Source organism: Egretta garzetta, unplaced genomic scaffold, assembly GCF_000687185.1.
Source record: "Egretta garzetta isolate BGI_Z169 unplaced genomic scaffold, ASM68718v1 scaffold361, whole genome shotgun sequence".
NCBI classification, from domain to species: Eukaryota; Metazoa; Chordata; class Aves; order Pelecaniformes; family Ardeidae; genus Egretta; species Egretta garzetta.
Genome location: NW_009258688.1, coordinates 1264380 through 1288752, shown reverse-complemented (window position 1 = coordinate 1288752; position 24373 = coordinate 1264380). Strand labels below are relative to the sequence as shown.

Below are 24373 nucleotides of genomic sequence, written 5' to 3'. Positions count from 1 at the left end.
TTGCTTTTATGCACATTGTGGTAAGATTATTTTTTTTTTTCCAATAAAAACTATACCATCTTCCACAAAATCCTAAACATATTAAGAACTGTGATGCAGAACAAAATTACACAGGGTGAAACAGGTACCAGCACAACAGTGAGATTATATTACATCAAAAAATTTTAATGGTCCCAAATATATACTCAACAACTAAGCATACACTCAGGGGGGGGGAAAAAATTATGACACAAAAGTGACCACATCTAGAATTCCACTCAATCTTTAATCAAGAAGGGACAAACAAATCCCCCACCTCCAAAAAAAATTCTGCAGTTTAAAGGGCAAAGGGAACAGATTAAAAAAAAAAAAAGAGGAAACTTTATATTCGGCCCTCCCCTGTAGAGGTTTTTAAAACCTGTTGTAGCTTGACTAAAATGTTCAGAATGTACGATTTCAAAGGCAGGTCTCTTTTATACAAAGAAACTGCTGGCATTCTTAACTAGTGAAGAACTATGGCAAAAACCACCTTTTCTTCAGAAGTCTCATACATGGTCCAAGAAAGCATATTCTGATTGTAGCAACTGACCAGCCAATCCACAGTTCCACTAACAAAACTCCTGCCCTGTTGGCTTTTTTTTTTTGTAGTTTTTTTTTTTGTTTTGTTTTGTTTTCCATTTCCTTCCCTGAGAAAAGGGCAATGTGTGGTCCAAGCTGGAGAGCTCAAAGGCATTAAGTCTTTCCGCTAAACGAAATATTTCTCCTTCTTCTGCTCCTTTGAATTGGCACTTGATTGGCAGAAATCCGTTTGTATAAGTTGATCTGTGTCACACACAGGAATTCACAAAAGATTGCTGCTTTGCTGTGGGTTTGTTTTATTTCTGGAAAAAATATCCTTTCCCCAACTGGTAATGTTCTTCAGCAGTTGCCATTATGATGACTCAAGCTTTGCTTTCTTTGATAAAGGTAAAGTTTCCTCTTTATCTTCATCTTCATCATCCTCTTCATCATCATCAGGATAATCTACAAGCCCAACGAGGCCTCCCTACAAAGACAGACACAATTACTATAATTAACAAACATTGATCCTTCACATTTGTACTCGAAAATGTTTGTACAGAATATTGCCATAAGCATACTGATTCACGAAGCTTTGAACAAAATGAAGCAGAACAAAAACAAATGCCTTGGTATGAATGAAAATGACATTGTCTGAAAAACGTTTTAGATGAGTAAATCCAAAATGGGGTTTTAGTTATCCAACCGGATAGTTGAAATTTAAGAAAATCCAAAAATCTACTTAGTTTTTCTAAGTGTCATTGCAGCTCTATCTGTAAAGATGTAAATTTTTTTTTTTTTACTGAGCGTAGCTGACTGCAGCAATGAGCAATCTCGAAGCACTTCAGAAACAAATACAGAATATCCTTCAATTTGAGTTTCCAAATTATGATACTTTTAGAACACAGTCTATCTTCACAAAAGCTAGTTTAAATGTATAGTAACTCCCCTGCATTGCAAATAACCATAAATTTTAAGGTTATGCAGCTCTGGATCCCTGAAGAAGCGGCATGGACTTCTAAAGCTTCCTCTAAATACAGCACGTTGCAATCTCTGAAGCTTAACCAGCATTTGACTACAATGGCAGTTACTGGTACTTCACTCAAAGGCCATACTAGCTATTCAGGTGTCTAATGACAGACATCCAAACCAGAAAATTTCAGCCAACTGTATACCAAAATACAATTCAATAAACAATTACACACATTCTGTACAGTCACATAGAATGTAACACTGAGTATACTACAAGTAAAATAACAGGATCAGATAATTAACGAAAAACCCAACTTCAACAGTTTCTAGTTTGCAACTGTGGCACATTTACAGCATACATTTTACTGGAAGAAGGTAGCTTATGCCTGAATCCACGAATGTTTTTTCAGAGCACTGTATATTCAGTGTTACCTGAATATTTTTCTTTTGCCACCACAACTTGAAATTTTGGAGCCAATGCTGTATGCAATATGCTCCATATGTAAAGTCTCCATTTCAGATTCAAGGAATTATGCTCTCTGGGAGAGAATAAGCCTCCAGCAGAAATACAGAATAGACTGAACTAAATTCCAAGCCAATTCTATCCCTTTTAAAAAGCGCCTGACTAACTACCGTACTTTTTTCATAAATGAAATAAATCTGCTTTCCCTTCCTCCACAGAAGGATTTAGAGGAAGTGTCACTTAGGTCTTCCATCAGCCAAACTCCTCTCAATCAGGAGTTTTCAACAGAAGGTAGTCCAAACACAAATTCTTAAGCCATGTTTGACTATAAGAAAAAAACTAAAACCCCATTTGCCTTTACTAGAAGTTAGATGAACTAGCAGTATGGTGGCATTAAAAAACAAGGATGAATCAGTTATTCGGGGGCTACCTGAGAACTGAGATATGTACCTGACCTTTGAGAAATGGTAACACTTATTATGAAAATAAATTCTCATTATCCGAACTACGTTGTACCAACACTACCTTATCTGTCCCCTAGTGCTGAGAAAAGACCAGCCACTCTTATTTCCCCGACTTGGTTTAAATAGTGTTTTAGCCAAAAATCTGATAAAATCCAACAGTGTACTAAAAATGCTGGGTTTGGATATTCACTGCAAGTTATACTGACTCTTTTAAATGGGTTTTCTTCTACTTCAATACGTTCTAACCCAAAACTATATGTTATTTCAAAAGGTAAAAAGGTCATGCTAGGATATTAAAAATTGTTTATGTTTTGGCTTACAGCAACCACCCCTCCATAATACAATTGATTTCTTTCACATGTGCCAGTTTTACCATTTTTAATATTGTTCAGAATGATATCAAGTAGAAATTCTGTCAAAATTTGGCAATGTTGCCAAAGTATTTCTGTATTTCTACCTGCCAAATATCAGTGTGCAATTTAACAAAAGTAAACTGTTGTCTGTATTTCACAGTAAAGATCAATGTAAACAGCAGCTAGTCGTCCGCTTTGTACTTTAAGAGTTTGGGCATTAAAAGACCTTTTATTTCTTCTTTCTATATATGTCATCTTAAAAATCCTAAGGCCAGATGAAAAGTACACAAAAACCAGACAGTCCATTACTGCTTAACATGTCAGAATTCACACAAACTTGAGAGAGATGCTAAAGCAAATTCCTAGTCTGTAACAATGAAGTCAACCTATGTCCATTCAAAATTACCTTAGTTGTAATAGCTGCCATCTGAGATGTGCTTTTAGAAACTGATCCTGGAGACCCAGGGGACCCTGGGGATCCGGGAGACCCTGGGGATCCAGGCAGATTACTTGCAGAAGACTGGCTGGTAAGGTTAGATTTTGTACCACTGGAAAAGGAAAGCTTGAAACTTGGGCTCTGACGACCTGAAAGGTTAGTTTTCAGAAGAACTTCCTTCTCTTCACTCTCTTTTACTAGAGAGAAAAAAATAAACACAAAAAAAAAGCAAAAGTAAAGCAGTATCATTGAGTAAAACATTTAATTAAAAATCACTTTACTGTGAGGGAAAAGGCTTAATACTTTATGTAGTTTTTTTATAAACATACTACTATACCACCTACCAGCTGTTGTCACTGGCCAGGAATGAACACTTTCATTCTACCAATAATATCACCTGAACATTTACATCAAAAATTTTGAATTCTAAACCTGAATAAAACACAGGAAAACCTATAAGCTAAGACTGTCGTTCAAATGTTTTAAGAAATCAACAACAGTACTTTGCATCATTCTGCTTTTAAAGACAACAGAACTTGTTTTGAAGGGGTGGTCCACCACCTTGGTGTCACAATTTCAAAATCAAAGAACTTCAGAATAAACATATGCAAATCCTTCATTGCAGTAGGACTGAAGAATACAATTATGGCTCCTCTAAAAGCCGTAAGGCGTTGTTCTTCTCATCACTTACATTTTTTCCTTTCCATGAATTTACTGATAGGGTCCATGATATCTTCATCATTTTTAGTTTTGTCAGAAGGGGGCACCACTGCCTCTCCATCTTCCATATCGTCTTCATCAGTATTAAACCACATTTCCTCCTCATCCTCCAGGGTTCTTGCATCCCTTCTGTATCTATGGTTTCTCAAAATGGAACGCATGCTGCAGAACAGTAAGTTTTAAAACTTTTGATTCAAAACCCAACTCTAATTAATAATAAAACTTCTAGTCGATATTTACAGTGACAGCTTACAGATACAAATGTAGAGCAATAAAAATACCAACAAATCATTCTGCAATGTGAGCCTTTGTCTTTTCAATGCAAATACAATTAAAACCTTTTCTTCATAAAAAAGCAAATAAAGTACAACTCTGCTAATAGCACATTCAGACTACTCTATCTGTCCACTATTCTGTAGCTTACAAAGAGCACTATTAAAATAATTTTAATAAATTTCACTGAAGTGTTGCATTCAGGCTTGGTTTAACAGTTTGCACTGGTAAATAGAAGTTGTAAAATAAAGAGTTTAGAAGCTATAGACTTTTTTTCTGAAAATACTTTATAACTCATCAGTATTTGGGGTCCCATGTGTTAAAGGAAAAAAAAACCCAACGCAAAATCTAAATTAAATATGACTCCAGTTTAAAATAGATACGTTAGAAAGAGAGGTCTCTCCTTCTGCCACATCCACCTGTTACATTTTTTTGGTCACTATCATTATTTTCCATTCACCAGAGCCTTGGATACAAAGTGCTACTTCTCCCTCCCCATTGGATCTATTAGTGTTGGTCTATCTCAGCTCCACCTTCCTTTTCTTTTTTCTCATGGAAGCAGTATTATGCCCTTGGAGGAGAGGGACAGTGACATGCACCCTGAAGAACGGGGAGAAATGGAAGAGAGGTTGAAAACACTCTTTTCATTGCTAGATGTTGATTCTAACCGTCAATTTGCAAAAAAAGCATGAAACCCTTGACAAATTTTCTGTAGCACTTGTTCAAAATTTCCTGGCCACAATCTAAGTCTGAAATTTAATGTTTTTCATAAAGCCTCTGTTACTGGAATCAAAATGTTAATAATACAATCCGAGCTTATTCTATTCAGAGAAAAGGTCTTGCATTATTGACTGCAGGAAAAAGCCAGAAGGGAAAAATTAGGAAATTAAAAAAGGTATTAAATAAGAACACTAAAATGTACTTTCAAAAATAAATCTAATTCTGAATTATTTGTTTGCCAACACTATCATCTGGATCTACACATACTGCATCACTTTACATTGCATTTAAATTCAAGTTCTGCTAACAATGCAAAACTTACTTAAGTGGTACTTTTCTGAATACTTTTCTGGCCCATGTCAACAAAATTTTTGGCCTCCTTCCTTACTGAACTGTTCTTTGCTAAAATGTGTAAACAGATTCTTGTTATTTTTGCATTTTATTATTTCTGGGTTTTCACCTAAGAAAATTACATGACTGACAGTGCTTCTGCAGTTACTATGTAAGATGCTAGGAAGAAGGTAAAAACTGTGCTGGTCGAGCTACAAACCTCTTGAAGGTGTAATACTCTGTTGGATAGACTAATGCAGCACAACTATACACGATCACTTAGCTCAACTTAAGCTAAGAAAAGACTAATGCTTTACTTCCTATACTGGGTGGAAATTACTGAAGGAAGTGGCTGGGTGTTCTTTCCAACACATGCATTAATATAAGATTCGTAGGCTTGAATTTCACAGCTGTTTAAGTGATAAGCTTAGCTGACACAAGCCAAAATAATAACATCTCACTCGTAAAACATTAGTATTCAAAACTGCAGATCCTGCACGAACTCTTGAAAGTGCTTCAATATTTAAAAAAAATATCTATGATTATACTCTCATTTTAACTGTGCAAGTCTCAAATTTAAATATTGGTTAAGAAATTCTGTGGTAGGAAATAAAGTAACTTAAAAGTCTGAAATTTCAAGATGTCCTAGTATGAATAACAAGGATTATTTTTTTTATGTGTTTTCAGACTAATTCAAGACAACAGAACAGATCTTGCTAACAATTCTTAAGAGCAACTCATCTATTCACACAAGCAGTCCATTTTGTTTGAATGAAACTACAAATAAAAGTAATACCATTTGCCACAGATGAATGGAGTAAAAAGTTCTCAACTTCCTGGGTTTAGACACCCTAACCTTTTAAACTTGGGCAACTGTGTACTAAGGAAGGGAACTTGTGCTCTGGCAAACAGTAGGAGTGATTCAAGTGTTACATCAGATTGTTTTTTACTCCATCAGCAAATCTAACAGTGACAAAAAAGCATCCTCTGAAAATTCCTTTGTATATTCCATTTCTCAATCATTTTGGTAGAACTTGTCTAAATATCTACTCCCACAACTAAAATAAAAGGAAACCTGATACGAATTTCTGAGGGAAAAATTCACAGAATGATAATTCACAACTGAACAATCTTTCAAATCAAACAGTGGGAATCTGTTATTTAAGCAAATTAACTTCAGATACTTGACAGCCTTACAGGCTCATTACAATAATGTACGTAAGTTTAGGATATGACAACTTAGCATTATTACTGGGGGTCCCGCAACTACTATGTTAGCTCAAAGCTCATCAAGAGTTTGAAGCAACACATCTGGAAATCACACTATTAATCAAGTAAATTCAACAATGCCCGAGATGCAAGCAGCAGTCTAAATTATTTACATTTCTTACTATCATGCAACAACCCACCAATATTCCCAAAACAGAATTAAAGTACTGATACACTGAGAAGAGCACTTAGTGCATTTTACCTGTCAAGTTTTGGATTATCTTGTCTTTCCCTTTGTTGCTCAAATCGTAGTTTCAGACCTTTGAATGTCTGCACATAATCTACATCTTCCAGTGCCTTCCAGTAATTTTCAATTACATGAGCCGTTAACGATTTTATATCTTCCTATAGGAATGAACAAACATAAAGTGACTTATTTTCATTCAAATGGATTTATTTAATACAATATAAAAAGTAACGGAAATGAGAGATGATTTTTAAACATTCCACAGGCAGCATTATATTAATTAGCTGAAGTGAAAATGAGTATTATGCATACAAGTGTGGTTAAAAATCTAGAGCTTCAAATATTTGAATAGCGAAACAGGCATAATAGCAGCAATTTTCTAGCAGTATCCCCTTGAAAACACATGCATAGAACCTAAAACCCTGATAGAAAATTACACCAAACCCAATTCTAACAGGTCTTTCCTACTGTAACTTACAAATATTTCTATATTGATAGATTAACTGATACCTGTTGTAATCAGTCAAGTAAAGAATATGTTTAGGAGATACAGACTTGTCATTCATGTCTCTTTCCTTGCTGCAAATAAATTACTTATGTAAAGACAATAATTCAATGCATTTGTTTAAAATGAGAATAAGGAAGTATTTTTTATCAGAAACTAACATCAACTTTTTCCTTTGCGGCCATAGAGTGCTGTTCAAAGTCTTTTACAAAAACTTCCCAAATGTTCTGCTATTTCAGTTTAGTGTTGTGGCTGCCCAAAACCACTCTAGACACCTGAGACTAGCACAGGTCTGCATACTGCAGGGGCAGAATTGCTCCTGTGCATTGTTTGACTTTCTTAGCACTGCACAGCTCCTGGAATTCACTGCAGAATAAACACCTGAATTACAGTCTACTAAGGACAAGCAAAGTGACATCAATATTAATACAGTGGTTATTTTCTTTTTTGGTTATATGCTCAAAGGTCACCTCTTACGAATGGTAATACATCAGTAATAACAAAAGCCCACTTTTTTTTATTCAAGCTCTTTAAGAATAAACCTGAATGGAATGAAATAAAATTGACAAAAAGTATTTCCAGATACCAAGAACTATTCTGGAAATGCAACCTGGGTATTTATGAGAAAAGGAGGATAAGAAAATAAAAAGATTATTTATTTCCCCCTAGAATGAACTGTACAATCAGCACATAATCCCATGTAGTACTGAAAGACCACAGCACAAAAGCCAGGGCTGCCTATATAGATTAACTTTTTTCATAGCTTCAAAACCATTTTTAAATGAACTCTCCCGCAATGATCAAGTCATCTCAGTCTTGAATTACCCTGAGTCCCAACTCAAAGAGGAAGGAGGTTATCAGCACAGAAGATTTCAAGAGGTGACAAAGCCTCCTTTTTTCCTCACCCACCCACTCCTCCACAACTGTCTTGCACCCTAGCTTGGCCCCACTTAACCACATTTACAGTCTGTACAGCATCTTGTCAGAATCTGGATGCGGACAACAGTGAGGAAACAGTACTGTGCAGACAGCCAGACTGGCATGAATATTTTAAGAGATTCCCCACGGAAGGGACCTTATAGCACTCCATTAAGATAATAAAAAGAGACTTGCTATCTCTTCTGTGTTTCTATATTCTGTTGAATTGACATTACAGAGCACGACTAAATTTGATGGGTTTGTAGCAGCAGTTTCAAATGACATTCCTGTCGTAACAGGCCCATCCAATCTGCACGATGAAACTTGATTAGGGCTGCCTTTGCAAAAACTGGGTACTGTGAGTACACCAAGTATCAAGTGAACTTAATTTTCAAGTCATGGTACTGTTTGAACATAAGAAATATAACATGAACACGTACAAATATGTAACTGATACAAAAGAAAGGTCATTTAAATACAGTAACATATGGTCATATCACTATGATAGCATAATATAGGGTGCAAGCAAAAAGAAAACTCTTCTTGAACTACAAAATTAAATAATACAGTAATTATCTTCAGCATATAACAGCACTCACCACTCTGATAAATTCAAACATCTCTATTATGGCAGAGTTCATCAGATTATAACGGGAACCATTATTCAGAAATGCTTTGACCACAGGTTCAAACAAAAAGCTTTTCATTATGTAACGGTTATAGAATTCATCCTTTAGTCCAATTATCTTTCTTTTGAAACGAAGGGCACCTGAAACAGAAGTGTTGTCAAAAGAATTTTTAAATTTTTACATTTAAAATAAAAAATCCAGAAATTAGTCAGCGTTAGTTAAGGCAATTTGCAATCTAGTTCTTAGGCAGCATTACATTATTAGGACCAGGTAATACATTCAGCTATTCACTGCTTCTCAACAGTCTTGACTATACTGGATACATATCCTCCATTATAACTGTACAAGTGAACCACCTCTGTTCACTGAAGAAATAATATACTACTGTTTAACTACATTACTATTAACTTAATGGTGTACTTTTGATTTTTTCAATTACTTAACGATAAAAGTAAAATATTTTCTCATTAGAACTGGGAAATTTGCTTATTGTTCTTATTATTCAAATGTAAGTTTGATGACATTTAATTAAGTCCTATTTGATTAGGATGCAAATGATCTTATTTTAAAATTGGTAAATGACATTTTCTTCACACACATAGTAAAGCAAAGACTTAATTTACATTCAGTGTAAAGCTCTTTCTAAAACTCCAAAGCATACACAAGCATGTGAATGCCCATGCATAAACTGAAGGTAGAGTATCATCTCACTATAAGGCAGCACTTTTTGGTTAGCAACTAGGTGTACATGAAAAAGGATTATTCAAGGGTTCTAATACCAAACTCAGGTGATTCAGTTACAAATTTAGAAGGTAGTTCTTATTGTATGGTACTGCTCAACTTTAGGCTTTGTTTTACTCTACATGCATAACAGAATTGTGGAAAAATTCTCTTACTTGTCTCCAGAATTAAGTCACACTGCTTTGCTATTACTGTGCTGAGCACGGTCAAGAAACTACCAGAGTTTGAAGAGCAGCACACTGAACTTCCGTGCTGTTTAATGCAGTCAGATAACCACGCCTCTAATTAAATACCTCTGATAATTTCTACTAAAAAAAAAAATGAAAACTTAGTATATTCAATATTGAGATGCCATCTCTTCAATTCACCTCTGCATTGAGATTAAGAAAAACCCTCCTGCTTTTTAGGAAAAAAGACATCTATAAATGCACAATTATTTACTAATACTAGCTGACTTATCTATAAATCGGTATGAGAAACACAGAGTACAACAGTAGAATTTCTGTATGCAGTCACAGATGGCCATGATCTGTGAACAGTTTTCTTCCAGCAGAATGAAGATATGTAACACTTCACATTCACAAAATAGCCATTTATTCTTTAGCTTTCAGACTTACACAATGCCAAGAAAGCGTGCTTTGAGGCCATGAGAACGAGTACCCTTCGCAGGATATCTTTGTTAATGATGTAGTTCTTTATGTGGTAAGTATGATGTTCTACGCAGAAAGTTAGCAATTCCAGTATTAATGCCAAGAGTTGGGCTGTCTGAAAATCATCTGTAACAAAACCAAAACCAAAATAATTAAACACATCTAGGATACTGCCTTCAGAAGCTAACTTCAAATACCCAACTGCAGCCTGGTAAACTTCCCAAGTTCTTGTATATTCCCACAGATAGTTTAGAGAACATGCTGGAGGGTATGTTTAGTCTTTAAAATAGAAATTGAACAAGCCTGTTATGGGCTGAATATTTTCTATTTATATGGATATGGCAGGAAACTCAGACTATAGAAACAATTACATTTTGTCTTAGATCAGTGGTTTTAGGTTCAGAGAGTACAGAACTTATCACTAACGTAAGCAGTCAGGCATATTTAACCAAAGCTCATTATGATGTCCACAGGCCTATACCATGAAATACTGCCCTATACACAGTACCTCGACTAAGTTTGTACCAAAACTGTGATCTATTATGCTTTTTGTCAAAAGTACTATGCAAGAAGTATCTCAGGCTCTTTAAACACTTCTAAGACATAATCATATCAGCATATACAAAAAAGTAACTCAAATCCTGCTTTTAAGTAGACAATTAATAAATTAAATACACGTTAGATTTAATCTTTTTAAAAATGTAATGCTATCTTTTTAAAAATACTGCCAGATTGTTGACCATTGAAGAACACAAGTATTTTAAATAGTAAAAATCTCACTTCCAAGCTATCTGGAAGCCAGCTGAGATAAAACAGATTAATTTAACTAATCCCTTGGAAATCTACATAATAAATTCCAAAGTTTACAGAACATTTATCTATTATTTAAGTACCTCCTTTTACATCAATTTTGGATGTGTTATAATATCAATAAACAAATGGTACTGCTGCTAGTAGCCAGCAAGAACAGTTACTTCATCACTGATCTCTGCTTTCTTGGTCTGATTTAGAACTAATACCCTCAAATTCAGCACAATATTGTGATACACACCTTCCCATGGGCAATTTTGCATCCTCTCTAGTAATCCGTGACCTTGAAAAACATTTACATATGTTTTCACAGCTATGTCACTGAACAGCTCCATGAGTTACTAAAAATTACAAATATTTTAATTTCTGCTGAAGCAAAAGCTCCAGCAAGTGCTTTTCACTTCTTAAATCAGATCTCTTTGCTGAATTTTATACTTACAAATTATTCAAATGACTAAATCATGAATCAACATTTTACTTCAAACTATGTATCACAGTCTCAGATTCTCCTTAAGACAGAAAACATCCTTTGATAGTCACTCTGTTTTAAACATCGACATTCAACAGACTTGATGAGCCCAACATCCAGAGTGGCATTACCTTTGCTAGGCTTGTCCTCTGTAGTATTGGCCAATAAAGGGGCTGTCAGAACATGCATACAATGTTTGTAGAAGAAACCCAAGAACTCTGTCTTTTCCGTTTTCTAAAGAATATAATAAAAAAAAATTATATATGCAACATATCACCTAATACTCTACAAAAACCAACTGTAATTTCATTTTTTCGTATTTACTTACATTGGCAGTGGCAAGCATATTTTCTGGATCAACTAAAGTACGAAGCAAACCCATGAGTAGCACTGCCCCTCCAAGTTCTGGATCTGTGTCACAAATCATGTGTTCTATAATGAGGTTAATGAGTAATATATCCTAATGTGGGGGGAAAAAAAAAAGGCAAAAAATCAATTTTAATGCTACTCTCTTGCCCCAAATCTGAAATTATCTTCTAAAAGAGTTACCACCTGGTTAAAAATGGTGTTCTATCAACATTTTGTAAAATGTAAACAACTGCCAAACAAAAAAAACCCAAACTTAACAGAAACAAATTAACTTTACATGCCAGTGACACATTCTGGTCAGTGGTTCAAGAGTAAGAAGGCAAGCAGTGAAGAAGAATCTTTCAAAGCAACTAAAAACAGTTCTGAAATTAACAGCCTAATTTAGAATTTAGTCTGAACTGCAATGCCAAAAGATAAAAAGATACTTAACAGATACTTAACAGTCTCAAAATTCAACTAATTTCTGGAAGCATTTTCAGAGTACAGAAGTTTTAATTTGTATCCCCCTTTAGAATATGTATCAAGAGTTTTATTTCTACAAACACGTAACAGTAAATTTTGTAATGCTATTGAACTTGACGAAATTATTTTCACCTAAAAATAACCCAAATATGTATTTGCAGTAAACAAGAATAACACATAAAAGTAGAAAATAATATTTACATTTAGGAATCCTGACCTAGTTTTGGCTGGGATAGGGTTAATTTTCTTCCTAGCAGCTGGCACAGTGCTGTGTTTTGGATTAAGTATGAGAAGAATGTTGATAACACACTGATATTTTAGTTGTTGCTAAGTAGTGCTTTCACCAGTCAAGGACTTTTCAGCTTCACCTGCTCTGCCAGGTGCACAAGAAGCTGGGAAGGGGCACAGCCAGGACAGCTGACCCCAACTGCCCAAAGGGGTATATTCCGTACCATATGACATCATGCTCAGTGTATAAACTGGGGGGAGTTGGCCAGGGGGCAGTGACTGCTGCTCAGGGATGGGCTTGGCATCGGTCAGTAGGTGGTGAGCAACTGCATTGTGCGTCACTTGTTTTGTATATCCTTTTATCATTATTATTACTACTACTATTATTATGTATATTATATTATTGTTCTTGTTGTTATTATTATTACTATTATTATTATTATTTTCCTCTGCTGTTTTGCTGTTTTCTTAAACTGTCTTTATCTCAACCCATGAGTTTTACTTTTTTTTTTCTGATTCTCTTTCCCAGCCCGCTGGGCGTGGGGGAGTGAGCAAGCGGCTGTGTGGTGTTCAGCTGCCTGCGGGGTTAAACTACAACAGGCTCATGTCATTAATAGAGTTGTAAATATAAAACAGTAATTTCAAAAAACAATACACACATTTCTGGGGACCCTCTACTTACATCATCATTCTGCTGTGCTTCCTGCATGACAAACTCTCGTACCATGGACGGGTTGTATTCAACCAAATATGAGAATATATCAGTGGCTGCACTTCGTACTTGTGCATCATCCATACCCTGGAAAAGTCAAATAAAATAATTTATATTTCTTTAATAGAAAAGGCTTAAATGGAATAAAAAGAAAAAGCATGTAGACTTTAATTCCTACTCACAAGTCATACCTAACTATTACTTAAATCGTATTCTAAAACTGAATTGACTCTAACCTCTTCTTTGTACATTTGACTACTGTTGGGCAAAATAAATGTTATGGTTTCCCTGCCCTTTGGTCTATTTCTGTATTTTCTTACTTAATTGTTCATGAAGAAGCATGTAAAGATAGGAAAGCGAATGAGAAAACAAAAATATAAGAATGCCAGGGCACTTACCAATGTTACATTGTAACTGCTTTTAAAGTTTTACAAAACTCTTTTAAATGTTCTGAATCTCAAGCTAAGAGAAGACAAATGAAGTGACCACTTCAGAAACCCATGTGACTGAAGTCTGGCATACTTATTTTTTAAAAAAACCCTCTCTGGAAATAAACAAAATTGTTATCACAAATAAAATTGAGCTGACTTACTAATATGACTTCTAGTGCTGGCAGTATGCCCATATTTGACAGGGTTTTGAAAAATGCGTCTCTGTTTTGAGGTTGCAGTGTTTGAGAGAATGCACAAAACTCTTTCAGAAAATTCACCTGAAAAACAGGAATAATATACTAGTTAGTAATTAAAAAGCGATGCACGTATCACTTGGTAGTAACTGTCCCTTTCATGCATGTTTTACAGATTTCTTACCAATTCCTGTCTTTTCTCCTCATCTGTGGCTTCATCTGTTAGTTGTGCAAACAAGTCTGTCAGAAATTTTTCATCTTCCTACAAAGGCAAAATAATACCATTTGTTTATTTGACAATATCAAAAGGCATCCAAGTGTAATATAAAGTTCTTCTAAACCATGCCTCCTGCAATTAAGAGAACATACGCTTATGTACTGTAGTTAATCATACCAGTATCAACTTTCTAATTCATTTTTCAAACAAATTAGCATGAATCTTGGTTTTGAGCTTTTATCATGTTCAACACCACCCCATCCCCCAACACTTCATTCTGTTATGATGTATCTTGTATTGCCTTTTGGCTGTCCTTCTTCTATTTTCTAGTGCCATTCTCACCATTTTGTCTATGACTTCTTCTCTAACTTCCTTCCCCTTGTCACGTGCCCATCCCCCTAAACCACACTCCAATACCCCTGCTTCACCTGTCTACATATTTTGATAAACATGATCTCCCACTCAACCCTACACACACCTGTATCTTTGGAATGTTATGAGACCTTTGCGGCAGAACTAAAGCAAAGACATGACAAACAAGATTCTTTCCCCCCACTGTTGTAAAAAGGGTGAATTCTAGAAACCAAATTAAAATAACTGTTCCTATTACGTACAGCATTTATTGGGCATTCTGGCTAGCAACAATGAAAAACCATTCCGTTATTTTTCATGCTGCTGTACCTTAGCAACCTTATGAAAAGCAGCCAACACATTACAAATGTGTATTTAGGCTGAAAGAAGCAGCAATACTTAGCTTCCCATAACCTTTACAGTCCTAACAATTAGCCGATTATTAAAACAGAAATAAACCTACCAGCAATATTATACAGTAATAAGGCAGCATTCGTTTGAAAAAGATACCTGTACATCAGATACAAACAGATTTTTTCAAAAAGCTGCTAGTGTTGTTTCTTGTGAAGTCAGTAACACCCCGTACAATATCCCTCCAACCCAAAACCACAGTGCTAGAAAATCCAAGTTGCCTCGTTTATGTTTACACAGCACAAGGCAGAACCATTAAAGTACTTCAGATATATCCCCATAAACTTTCTTGTATTGCAAATTATCTACGTACCTCACCCAGGCTCACGTTGCAGCCTTGCTGAGAAAATGAGTACCTCAGTTCCAATAGCACACCATGCTAATGCAGCTATAACACTGCCACAACCCAATCCGGGATCTCTACATGGCACCGCACAACATAGATAAACCCAAAATAGGTTGGCACGAGCTACTACCCTACAAGGCATTTCACCACACTGTAAGGTAAACCCTGTGTTTAGGATACACCACACATTTCCTCTTGTTTGATGCTGTGCCGTGCTTCTCACCTGACCCAACACTCTAGTGATATTGAACAAAGCATGATTTCTGGACAGTTTCAGGTGCTATTTCCGTGACTGCTTCAAAGTCAAAACAAAAAGAGAGAGGAGAGGCCTGGTTTGAAGTTCACTGAAATTCACCATAGAGGATCAAGCACTGGAAATGTAAAGTTTGACTTTCAGATTTCAACAAACACGTTCAAAAAAACTATTAAGGTCTTTGATTGCAAGAAACATAACTTAAGCTGTGGTGAAAGAACACAAGGATGTTGTCTACCTGCTATCCAGCTGTTATATGGCTTGGTACATTTTCTGTTCTAGTATTTAACTCGTTAGACATCACAGGTAACATAACTAACCCACAGAAGAGATACTGACATACTTGTTTATTGAAATAAAACAAAAAAAACCCTACCAAAACCATAAAACCCAGTTCTTTTGAAGAACATGCAAGTTACTCTCCACAATTAGCAGCCCATTTAAGAAAAGGCTAAGTAGTTTGCTTTCATTTCTCTTTTTGCTATTTTGATGAAGATGTAAAACTGATCTCCTCTATCAAAACTTTTGAGAAGATGCATGCGTATCCCCAACTGGAGAGTATAATCCCTATTTCCATTCTTACTGTGAAATGAACTTTTCACCTCCTTCATAATACCTGACAGTAAGTGCAAGTCAATACCACAGAAATATCTCAGAATGATCACTGGAAAAAAAAATACTGGAAATTTCAGCATTTAGATATGTTAGAGCCATGAATAGTGTGTTTCTGCAGAAAAGAAGGTACACAATATTACCCAAAGTATCAAATTATGGTTTTAAGTCAAAATGTGTAATGAAAGGCGGAGACCCTGCGCTGCCGGTGTCACATGGGTCTCATTTACAACCCACTGCAGAGCCCCAGAGGCAGAGGTAGCAGGGGAGCTGCACCTCCAGCACCACTCGGCAGAGCAGGGCGGGCAGGGCCTTGCCAGGCAGGACTCTAGCTCAGCGCCCCGGGCAGATCCTGCCACTGCCCTGCCCGCTTCAAGATGTGACCATCGACAGCAGAGGCTGTTGGAGCCCTGTTTCTGGGCTTGCAAACGTTTGGGACTTGTAGATGGGACTTCCTAACAGTGGGAAGTGATGAAGACTTCAATGCTGACAAAGGTTCAGAAAGAATCTGCAGTTCAGTATGTAACCATTTTTCAACCCTCCACATATATACTACAATACAGTATTTCAAAATTCGGTATTAAACATAATATTGAAGCATTTCCCACACCATCTCCTCTCCCAAACTCCACTAAATATGTTGTATTTTTAAATTAACAGGATAATCTGAAATCTCTAGGCCTCAGAACAACCGTGATTTATTTAAAATCAGACAAATTAAGATGGATCTGAGCAATATGAAACATCCCACCCTTACATGGATAATATGCAGTAAATGGCAGCTGTTCCAAGAAAATAAAACCAATTTATTACTAACTTTCCATTTCAGGGCTAAGACATAACTGCATTTAGGTGCTGTCTCATTCCAGATCCTTAATGAAAGGTAGACAGGTTGTTACTGATGGGAAAACCCCCAACCCTCTCTACATTTATAGAAAAATTGTGATTGCAGTGAACATTCTAAATACAAGATTCTCTCTCAAGCTGTAAAATTACTGACAAGGGCAGCATATCTAAAGATAGATTCCTGAACAACACTACCAGAATTTACGGAAATGTACAGTTGAAGAGCAGAGTTCACATATTTTAGAAGCCACAAAGCACCAACACTGAATGCTAGAATTACACAAGCTTAAATGTTTTCTGTTTTTTTTCCAACTTGCAAAAATCCCCCCAAATACGTCTGTGAAGCGAACACAGTGCAAATGCGTAATTTTTTGTATCTGGCCTCTTCATGCAGACAAGTTTCAAATCCCATTTGTATATTTCTTAGAAGCTGTGAAGGTCACAACTGTTTTCCAAGAAAACAAAACAGCAAACAATAATTTACAGGGTAACTGTAGAATCTAGCTATTTTCTCCATGCACAGAAATTATTAAATGTGCAATACGTAGACTATGCATATACCAAAACCTACATATACTTATTTATGCCTTTGCAAGATCTAAGCAGGTGCTCCTAGGATTTGATACCTTTCAAAGTTCATGAAGATAAAATTAAACCAGGCTATCTATGCACTCAGTCATTCATGACTTGAAAAACAAGAAAACCCACGGACAAAGTAGGATCACAAAAAAAGACACTATTTACATAATTTGCGATTCAACTTTCAAAGCAGCCCTCCTCCTTCCAAAAGGCACTTAAAAAAGCACTCCTCAAAAGCAGGCCTCTCTTAAATATAATTAACTTCCAGTTATCAGATGCTTCATGTCTGTGATTACAGATAAATGACAAAAAACATCCCTTTCTCAAAAAAAAATCCAAGAAACTCACAGACTCCTAAGGTGGGAAGAGTATACTTTCCATCCTATCTTCCACCTTCCTATTCATTTTAGGCAGGCGTAATATTTCAGCCCAGAAAGTGAAAGTTTCATAACATTTTACCAGCAGGGAATTACAGCTTCAAACATACATTCCTTCCTGCTACCACACCAGAAGATTTCATAGTTTAAAACATTTCAATCTCCTTTATCTCAGACTGCCTTCCCACACATGCCTTCATTGCTATCAATAAGCTATTTCCACTAGAGACAACACGCTGAAACAGCAGCGGGATCCACCTGAGCACATTTAGAGTTTCTGTACACACTGAAAATCATTTTCTACACTGGAAAAGTTAATCTCAGAAACCATTAGCATGCACTACTTACAAATTTCTTTCACTAAGTCATCTCCCCCAGAAAGTGGCATCCTTTTACACTATAGTGAAGGTAAATTTTGCTGAAAGTAGACCTCCATAGTTATTCCTGAGCCAGCTACTGCAGACCAGCAGGAGACATTCCAATCCTAACAGGTTTGGGCAAAACTACCAATACGCACTGACACAATTCTTCCTCTAAAACAACTACAGATAATTACATTTACATCCACAGGGTTAAGAATAAGTAACTACCTGTAAAACCACTTTCAAAATTAAAACCAGTCTATTGTTATATATAAATCCAGTAAAACATACAGATATACCTAAATGCCTGTAATTTTTTAGTTGTTGAAAAAGGGGATAAGGACTATTGGTAATACCGTTTCTGTATTTAAAGAAGATTATTTACCAGTACAGTAATGCCATGTGATCACTGCTCTACTAGGCACATAAATTATTTTAACATGTATCAGATTTTCCCCTTCCATTCTCCACTTTCCTGAAAATAAAAGACTCTGAAGTCTAAAGGCACATGCCTGAAAGTAATCCTAACAATATTCTGTATTCTGGAAGATAAAATCACCATGGGATCTTGCTGGCAAAAAGAACACACCAACAAGAAAGGGGGGAGAGAACAGGAGGAAACAGTGTTTGCTCACTCTATGGCGCAGTTTTGCAAGTTTTTTGGTTTTTAAGAACTAGTTAATAATACAAAGGGAAAGAACTGGTGGCCTCCAGTGTGAACATTAGTATATATTTTTAAAATTGCAAAAGAGCGTCATATAAAGTAAGAAACACCACTTACCTGTCCCACCCCCACTCTCAAAACTTGGCGAACTCCATGTTTCAGCAAGGTTTCTTGGTAGCTATGACATCTCAAGACTAGAACAGGCTGGAGCCCAAGCAGTAAGAGCATATTAGGAGGGGCTGAAATTGGAAAAAAATGTTATATACCTCTTTCGTATCTTATGTACAGCGAATCATAAAACCTGTAGTTGAGTAGGTTTCCACAGCAGTTAACTCTGTAGACTAGAAATACTGGTATCATGGGTTTACCATCATGACCAACAGTATCTAGTTTAGTGATATCTCAACATAGTTACTTAAAACGACAGATCTTAGACAATTAAAACACAAATAAACTAACCTACATTTCTCAGAAAAGCCCATCAGTGTAAGCATTTTTATAAAGATTATGGGAAAGCTAACCTTAATGAAGAAGGAGGGAGGAATACAGTTCATAACTCTAAGTGCCAAAGGTGACCCATTCTCTGGTTTTAGTTTTACCACGGAACAGGCAAAAGTTATTTACCTACCAAAGAAATCAAAATCATGGAAGCAGGTATCTTCCATGACTACAGAATTTATTTTTTTTTAAAGACATCCAAAATCTCTCCTAATAAACCCAGAATTCTGAAGAATCAGCATATTCTTATTTACAGAATTCACTGGTTATAGTTGGAAAAACTGACCTTAAATGTCAGTGACCTTTAGTGACCTTAAATGTGCTATTTTGACACCAAATACCTTAAATAAGATACAGTGGCAATTTTGAGTAAAGTCACCCAGCCTGTCACAAGCATAAGGCACAACCTGCAGAGTCTTGTAGAAATTTCTAGTTACTTTTCTGTAACTAAGGTGTAGCTGAGTTAATCTGAGATGAGGGCATTGCAAAGTGCCACTTTAGTTAATAAACAGCCTGACGTGAAAAGGGCTCTTGAGAGCTCATCTTTTTATTCATGGTGGAAGTAACGAAGTAAGATGGAGTAACATCTCCTTTCCTGCACAGCCAGTGAGAGAAAAGAACAGAATATAAAACAACTCAGTTGTACACACAATAGTTGCAGTATGTCACAGGATGCCAGCTGCTCAGGGAGTCTACCTTTCATCTCAGAAAAAATTTCCTAAAAAGATAGCTCTTCTGTCACACCCTCAATGGATCAGGAGAGTCAACCTAAAGTCAACAGCATAACAACCTGTATTACGCATCAACTAAGAACTTGAGACTCACACATGGCTCCCAATAAACTGAAGCACACCAGAAACTCTTCAATTAATAATGACTTACAAAGAAACAGCTTCTTAACTGCACACATAAGGTTAGTGAGCACCAGGATCTCTTTAAGATCTGAAAGAATTACAGACAATCTTTCATGAAGTAACACACACACACACACCCCCCCCAAGTACTGTCATATAACCAGCTGCAGAAATGCATATTAAACCACACCCTAATGGAAGAAAAACCTTAAGAATTAGTTACAGAGGTGAAATCCACAAAAGCAGTCTCTTAATTTTGTTCTCAGAACATTATTTATTCTGCTTAAAGAAATGAGAAGGAACAGTATCATAGATTTTATACATGGACTGTGGGAATGGGGAGATGGAGAAAAGAAAGGGGAGAATGAAACTTTAGGGGGCAAAGATTACAGAAAAAGCGCAACCTGACATATTGCTCTATAAATAAATGATTAAATAAATGCCAGGTAAATAGGTTTAAACCTTGGTTTAGAGCTACACTGTGAAAACGTGAAAAATCAATCAGTCAATCAAACCTTTTAATCTCTTAGAAACACAATGGGCATATAATTTGTGATAGCCTATTTTAATTCCCTCAAAACCAAGAACTGATCATCAATGTCAAATAATGCCCAACATTCTTATTTATAAACTCAGGGAGCTCCCCTTCAATGCTATAGAGCTGTACTGTGAAAGGACTAGAAAATGCAATATAGCACAGGATATATCTTCTGCCTTGCATGCTACCACTCTTGGCTCTTCAAAGCTGTAGGAAGCACTTGAACAATTTGAAATATTTATCAAACCTTGAAAGTTACGCAATGCTAATTCTTCTGGCTCCACCTCACAGGGAGTATGCTTTATTCTCAGCCATAGACAACAGTAACAGAAGTGAAGATAAGGTTCAGAAACCTGTGGTCGCACAACAAATCAAAGTCATATCTGAGCCTCTATTTCAACTGTAAACTGCAACTAACAAGTTTCACAACACAGAAAAAAGGAAACTAATCACACACTAGTCCACAATCAAGTTACCTCAGGATTTCTGGCAAGCACGCCCTTAATGATTTTGGAGGATCACATTCCCTTGCTTCTTGCCCAGTTTCCTTTTCAAAGTTCAAGACCCCTCTCAGAACCAGCCATTGACACAAAGACTCCTGAATAATTCTGCCCCTCCCACTCCTCAAGCCAAAATGTATCATCCTCAGGACTTCGCTTTTACCAACCCTTGCTAAGAGGTCATTAGAGACACAAGTCATACTGGACACTCAAGTTGAGACCCCTTAACTGCATCTTTTTCAGCACTCTCTCAAAGTCAGGCGTGTAAGCTTTCTCAAACTGGCCACTCCAAAATGGTTAAGGCCTTCTGACCATTTCAGATACACACTCGTGACTTTGTTTATCGAGGACACACATAAAGAGTTTCGTTCAGCTGAGCATAAGCTGGAGTCTAGTACTACTGAAGATGCCCCATGTGTTCCACCAGGCCTCTGGTGGCTGCTCCAGTAAGCAATGATCTGTCTCCAGTAAGCGAGGCACATGCCTCAGCTGCCAGACTGAATGTCGTCTTACACATCTGGCTGCTTATCAAATACCCCATGTGTAGACATGACAGATTAAAGCTCCAAAAGAGTGGATTAAATAATATCAGTATTCTGATCAACTGAGTGTGGTGGATGAAAAGGCAGGATGCCTAGATTTGCCATATGAGCTTGCAAAAGGAATTTTCGCTCTCCTTTGCTGTATTTTCCATGAAATTAAACAGGGTGCATTCTGAGATTCAACAGAAGATAAATATGATTAAGTTAATCAGTAGTATCTAGCACTTTGTCCATTTCTCCAGATCAGACAGCCCCTATAAAGTCAGTGGCTATTCATTTATTAAATGCTAGGAGAATTAAGAGAACGATAATTAACCTCTACAAACCAAAATACATGGTGCTGTGAACACTTCACTGAGTTAGCTGAAAGCTTTAGTAAGCTCCCATTACAGAGATGTGCCACTTATTTCTACAAAGTTCAGGAAGTTCATGGGTTGGTGCAGAATACTGAAGACACGTAGGTAAGACATCTAAAGCATCATATAATCTCTTTACATTTGCAGTAAGACATATGTCACAAAAACCTGGTAATTTCAAACAGTATTATTTAGGGACTTATAAGACAAACTAAAAATACGCTCAAGCACCTAAGGCAATGTTATGTTCTGAACCTGTACTTGCCAAACAACTAATTTAATTTATTTCAAAATTAGAAACAGTTATATCCTGGTATGAGATTATATTTGTGAAATTTAGGTGAAGTAATTTGATTTTCTTTTTTGTCATGGTAACATGACAAAAATTATCCTTAACTGTAAAGTCCCAAAACACAGAAAACTCCCTAACAAAATCAACCTTTCAAAATACAAACAGTACTGTTCATTCCAAACAACCTCATTCAGACTTCTACGTAAGCTTACTTCATTTAAAATCAGTTACAGAGGAACTAGTCCAAAATCTGAAATTAAGAACATGTATTTACCAGCCCCGCACTCAAATCCATGCCTTTTATGTCATAACTTCAAAATGACTTTCAGAATCACAGAAGTGATGGTTCTACTGAAGCACCCCCATCTTTCCAAGAAAAAATATCCAACTTTCTCTGCCGAAGTGCAAATAAAGAGATTCTGGAAATCTGAAACTTACCTGTAACATACCAACTATTTCCACTTTATTAAAAAAGATGAAAGAATGAAGTGTTGATAGCATATTTTCCTCAAAAACTGAGGGAGTGGGTAGGACCATATCTTGAATATACTGTACTCTGTATGTCTGATGTATTTTTTGCTTCAGCTCTGGATCAGATATAGGAATCACCTCTTTAAATTTTGCTGTTTTAGTCAGAAATTCCCTGTGTTTCCGTGACTGTGATAAAGATGGATCATATTCTAGGCATCCAATTACGTCCATTATACATTCCTCAGAAAACATGACTTCAAAAAGTGCAGTTCTGTTCAAAAGGAAAATTCCCTTGATAATTTCATATAAGTGGTGTAGTCCTTCAACGTTCTCCAAGTCTTCGCACACATGAAAAATTTCTAAGAGCTTCTTAATATAGCCCTCATTTTCCAGTGCTAGCGCGAGTTTTTCACGACGTAACGGTGAAGGCAGTGAAGATGCCACAAGTTCTGCAATTTCTTCTAGTCGACTTAATTCACAAGATGGCAATTCCAGACCTGGTGATGACATATCATCAAAACGTTCTTCCTCAGATTCATCGACAAGGTCCTGAGTAATATCGACAGAAGGGTCTTTGCCTTGAACCTACAAAATAAGATGCATTCAAAACCATGGAATTTAATGTTTACGGCTACTTGAATGCTTTTTTAAAAATACCATTTCAGATGTCTCACACTATTTCTTTGTACAGCCAAAATAGAAGAGCAAATGTAAGTTTGACATTGGGTACTGCTGGTTTGGAAAGTAAGACATAATGAAAAGATTTCTTTAAACAGAAGACTTTACAAAATTATTTCTACATTAGGCATTTAGTTCTATTCATTTTCTATAAAAAGGAGGAAGAATAAAGAAAAAAGCTCCATTTTCTGAGTACTTCAAATAAAAAAGGAAATCCATAATTACTAGTATGGATGGCAACTTTTTAATAGACTACTGAACTAAGTTATTTGTTTCCAGTCTTTATTCTCTGCAGACAGATTTTCAAATGAAAACCAGTATTACATTACTGCAGTGATAGCTTTAAACATTTATCTATAGGCTATTTAGCTGCTCTTGATGCTTTTCAAAGCTTCTGCTACCTCAAACAGAGGAAAGAGGTCAGTCTTGTTAATTTAATTGCTGTTTTCCGTTCTGGAGAGCTGCAAGTGAAAATCCATTACCACGCACTTTCTAAATACTCAACAGAGGCACAGAATCCCCTTGTAAGAACAGAAAACCCCAAACCAATATTAACAAAAGAGCAGTGGAAATCTGGAGCTGTCAGAAAAACAAGCCACAAGACCTGCACAGATCTCTCTAGAGATACAATGAGGGAACTGCAGCAAGTACAAATTAGTGAAAAAAACAGACACAGATGCTTTAATGACATCGTAATTGTATATCTGCTTGGAGTCTGATGTGTCAAATCCAGAAAGGCACGGCTGTGTAGAAGGTACTGTTCTTATTATTGAAAATCAGCAAA

General features: G+C 36.2%; 1 protein-coding gene across 3 annotated transcripts in view; it reads right to left on the bottom strand.

The window, feature by feature from the left end:
• Nucleotides 1-612: 612 nt before the first annotated feature.
• The window catches only part of PPP4R3A (protein phosphatase 4 regulatory subunit 3A), a 43374-nt gene continuing 19613 nt past the window's right edge, over nucleotides 613-24373 (bottom strand). Inside the window, exons 4-18 of one of the 3 annotated variants that reach the window (XM_035888726.1) lie at nucleotides 22879-23496; nucleotides 20998-21103; nucleotides 20241-20300; nucleotides 18978-19099; nucleotides 14027-14104; nucleotides 13810-13926; nucleotides 13188-13304; nucleotides 11775-11906; nucleotides 11578-11680; nucleotides 10135-10293; nucleotides 8747-8916; nucleotides 6740-6882; nucleotides 3917-4107; nucleotides 3196-3422; nucleotides 613-1024 (exon numbers count right to left, since the gene is read on the bottom strand). In XM_035888726.1, the coding sequence (XP_035744619.1) occupies nucleotides 911-1024; nucleotides 3196-3422; nucleotides 3917-4107; nucleotides 6740-6882; nucleotides 8747-8916; nucleotides 10135-10293; nucleotides 11578-11680; nucleotides 11775-11906; nucleotides 13188-13304; nucleotides 13810-13926; nucleotides 14027-14104; nucleotides 18978-19099; nucleotides 20241-20300; nucleotides 20998-21103; nucleotides 22879-23496 (2457 nt within the window). In that variant the 3' untranslated portion in view covers nucleotides 613-910. The remainder of the gene's footprint in view (nucleotides 1025-3195; nucleotides 3423-3916; nucleotides 4108-6739; nucleotides 6883-8746; nucleotides 8917-10134; nucleotides 10294-11577; nucleotides 11681-11774; nucleotides 11907-13187; nucleotides 13305-13809; nucleotides 13927-14026; nucleotides 14105-18977; nucleotides 19100-20240; nucleotides 20301-20997; nucleotides 21104-22878; nucleotides 23497-24373) is intronic. The other 2 variants (XM_035888727.1, XM_009648981.2) reach the window with 2 other exon arrangements.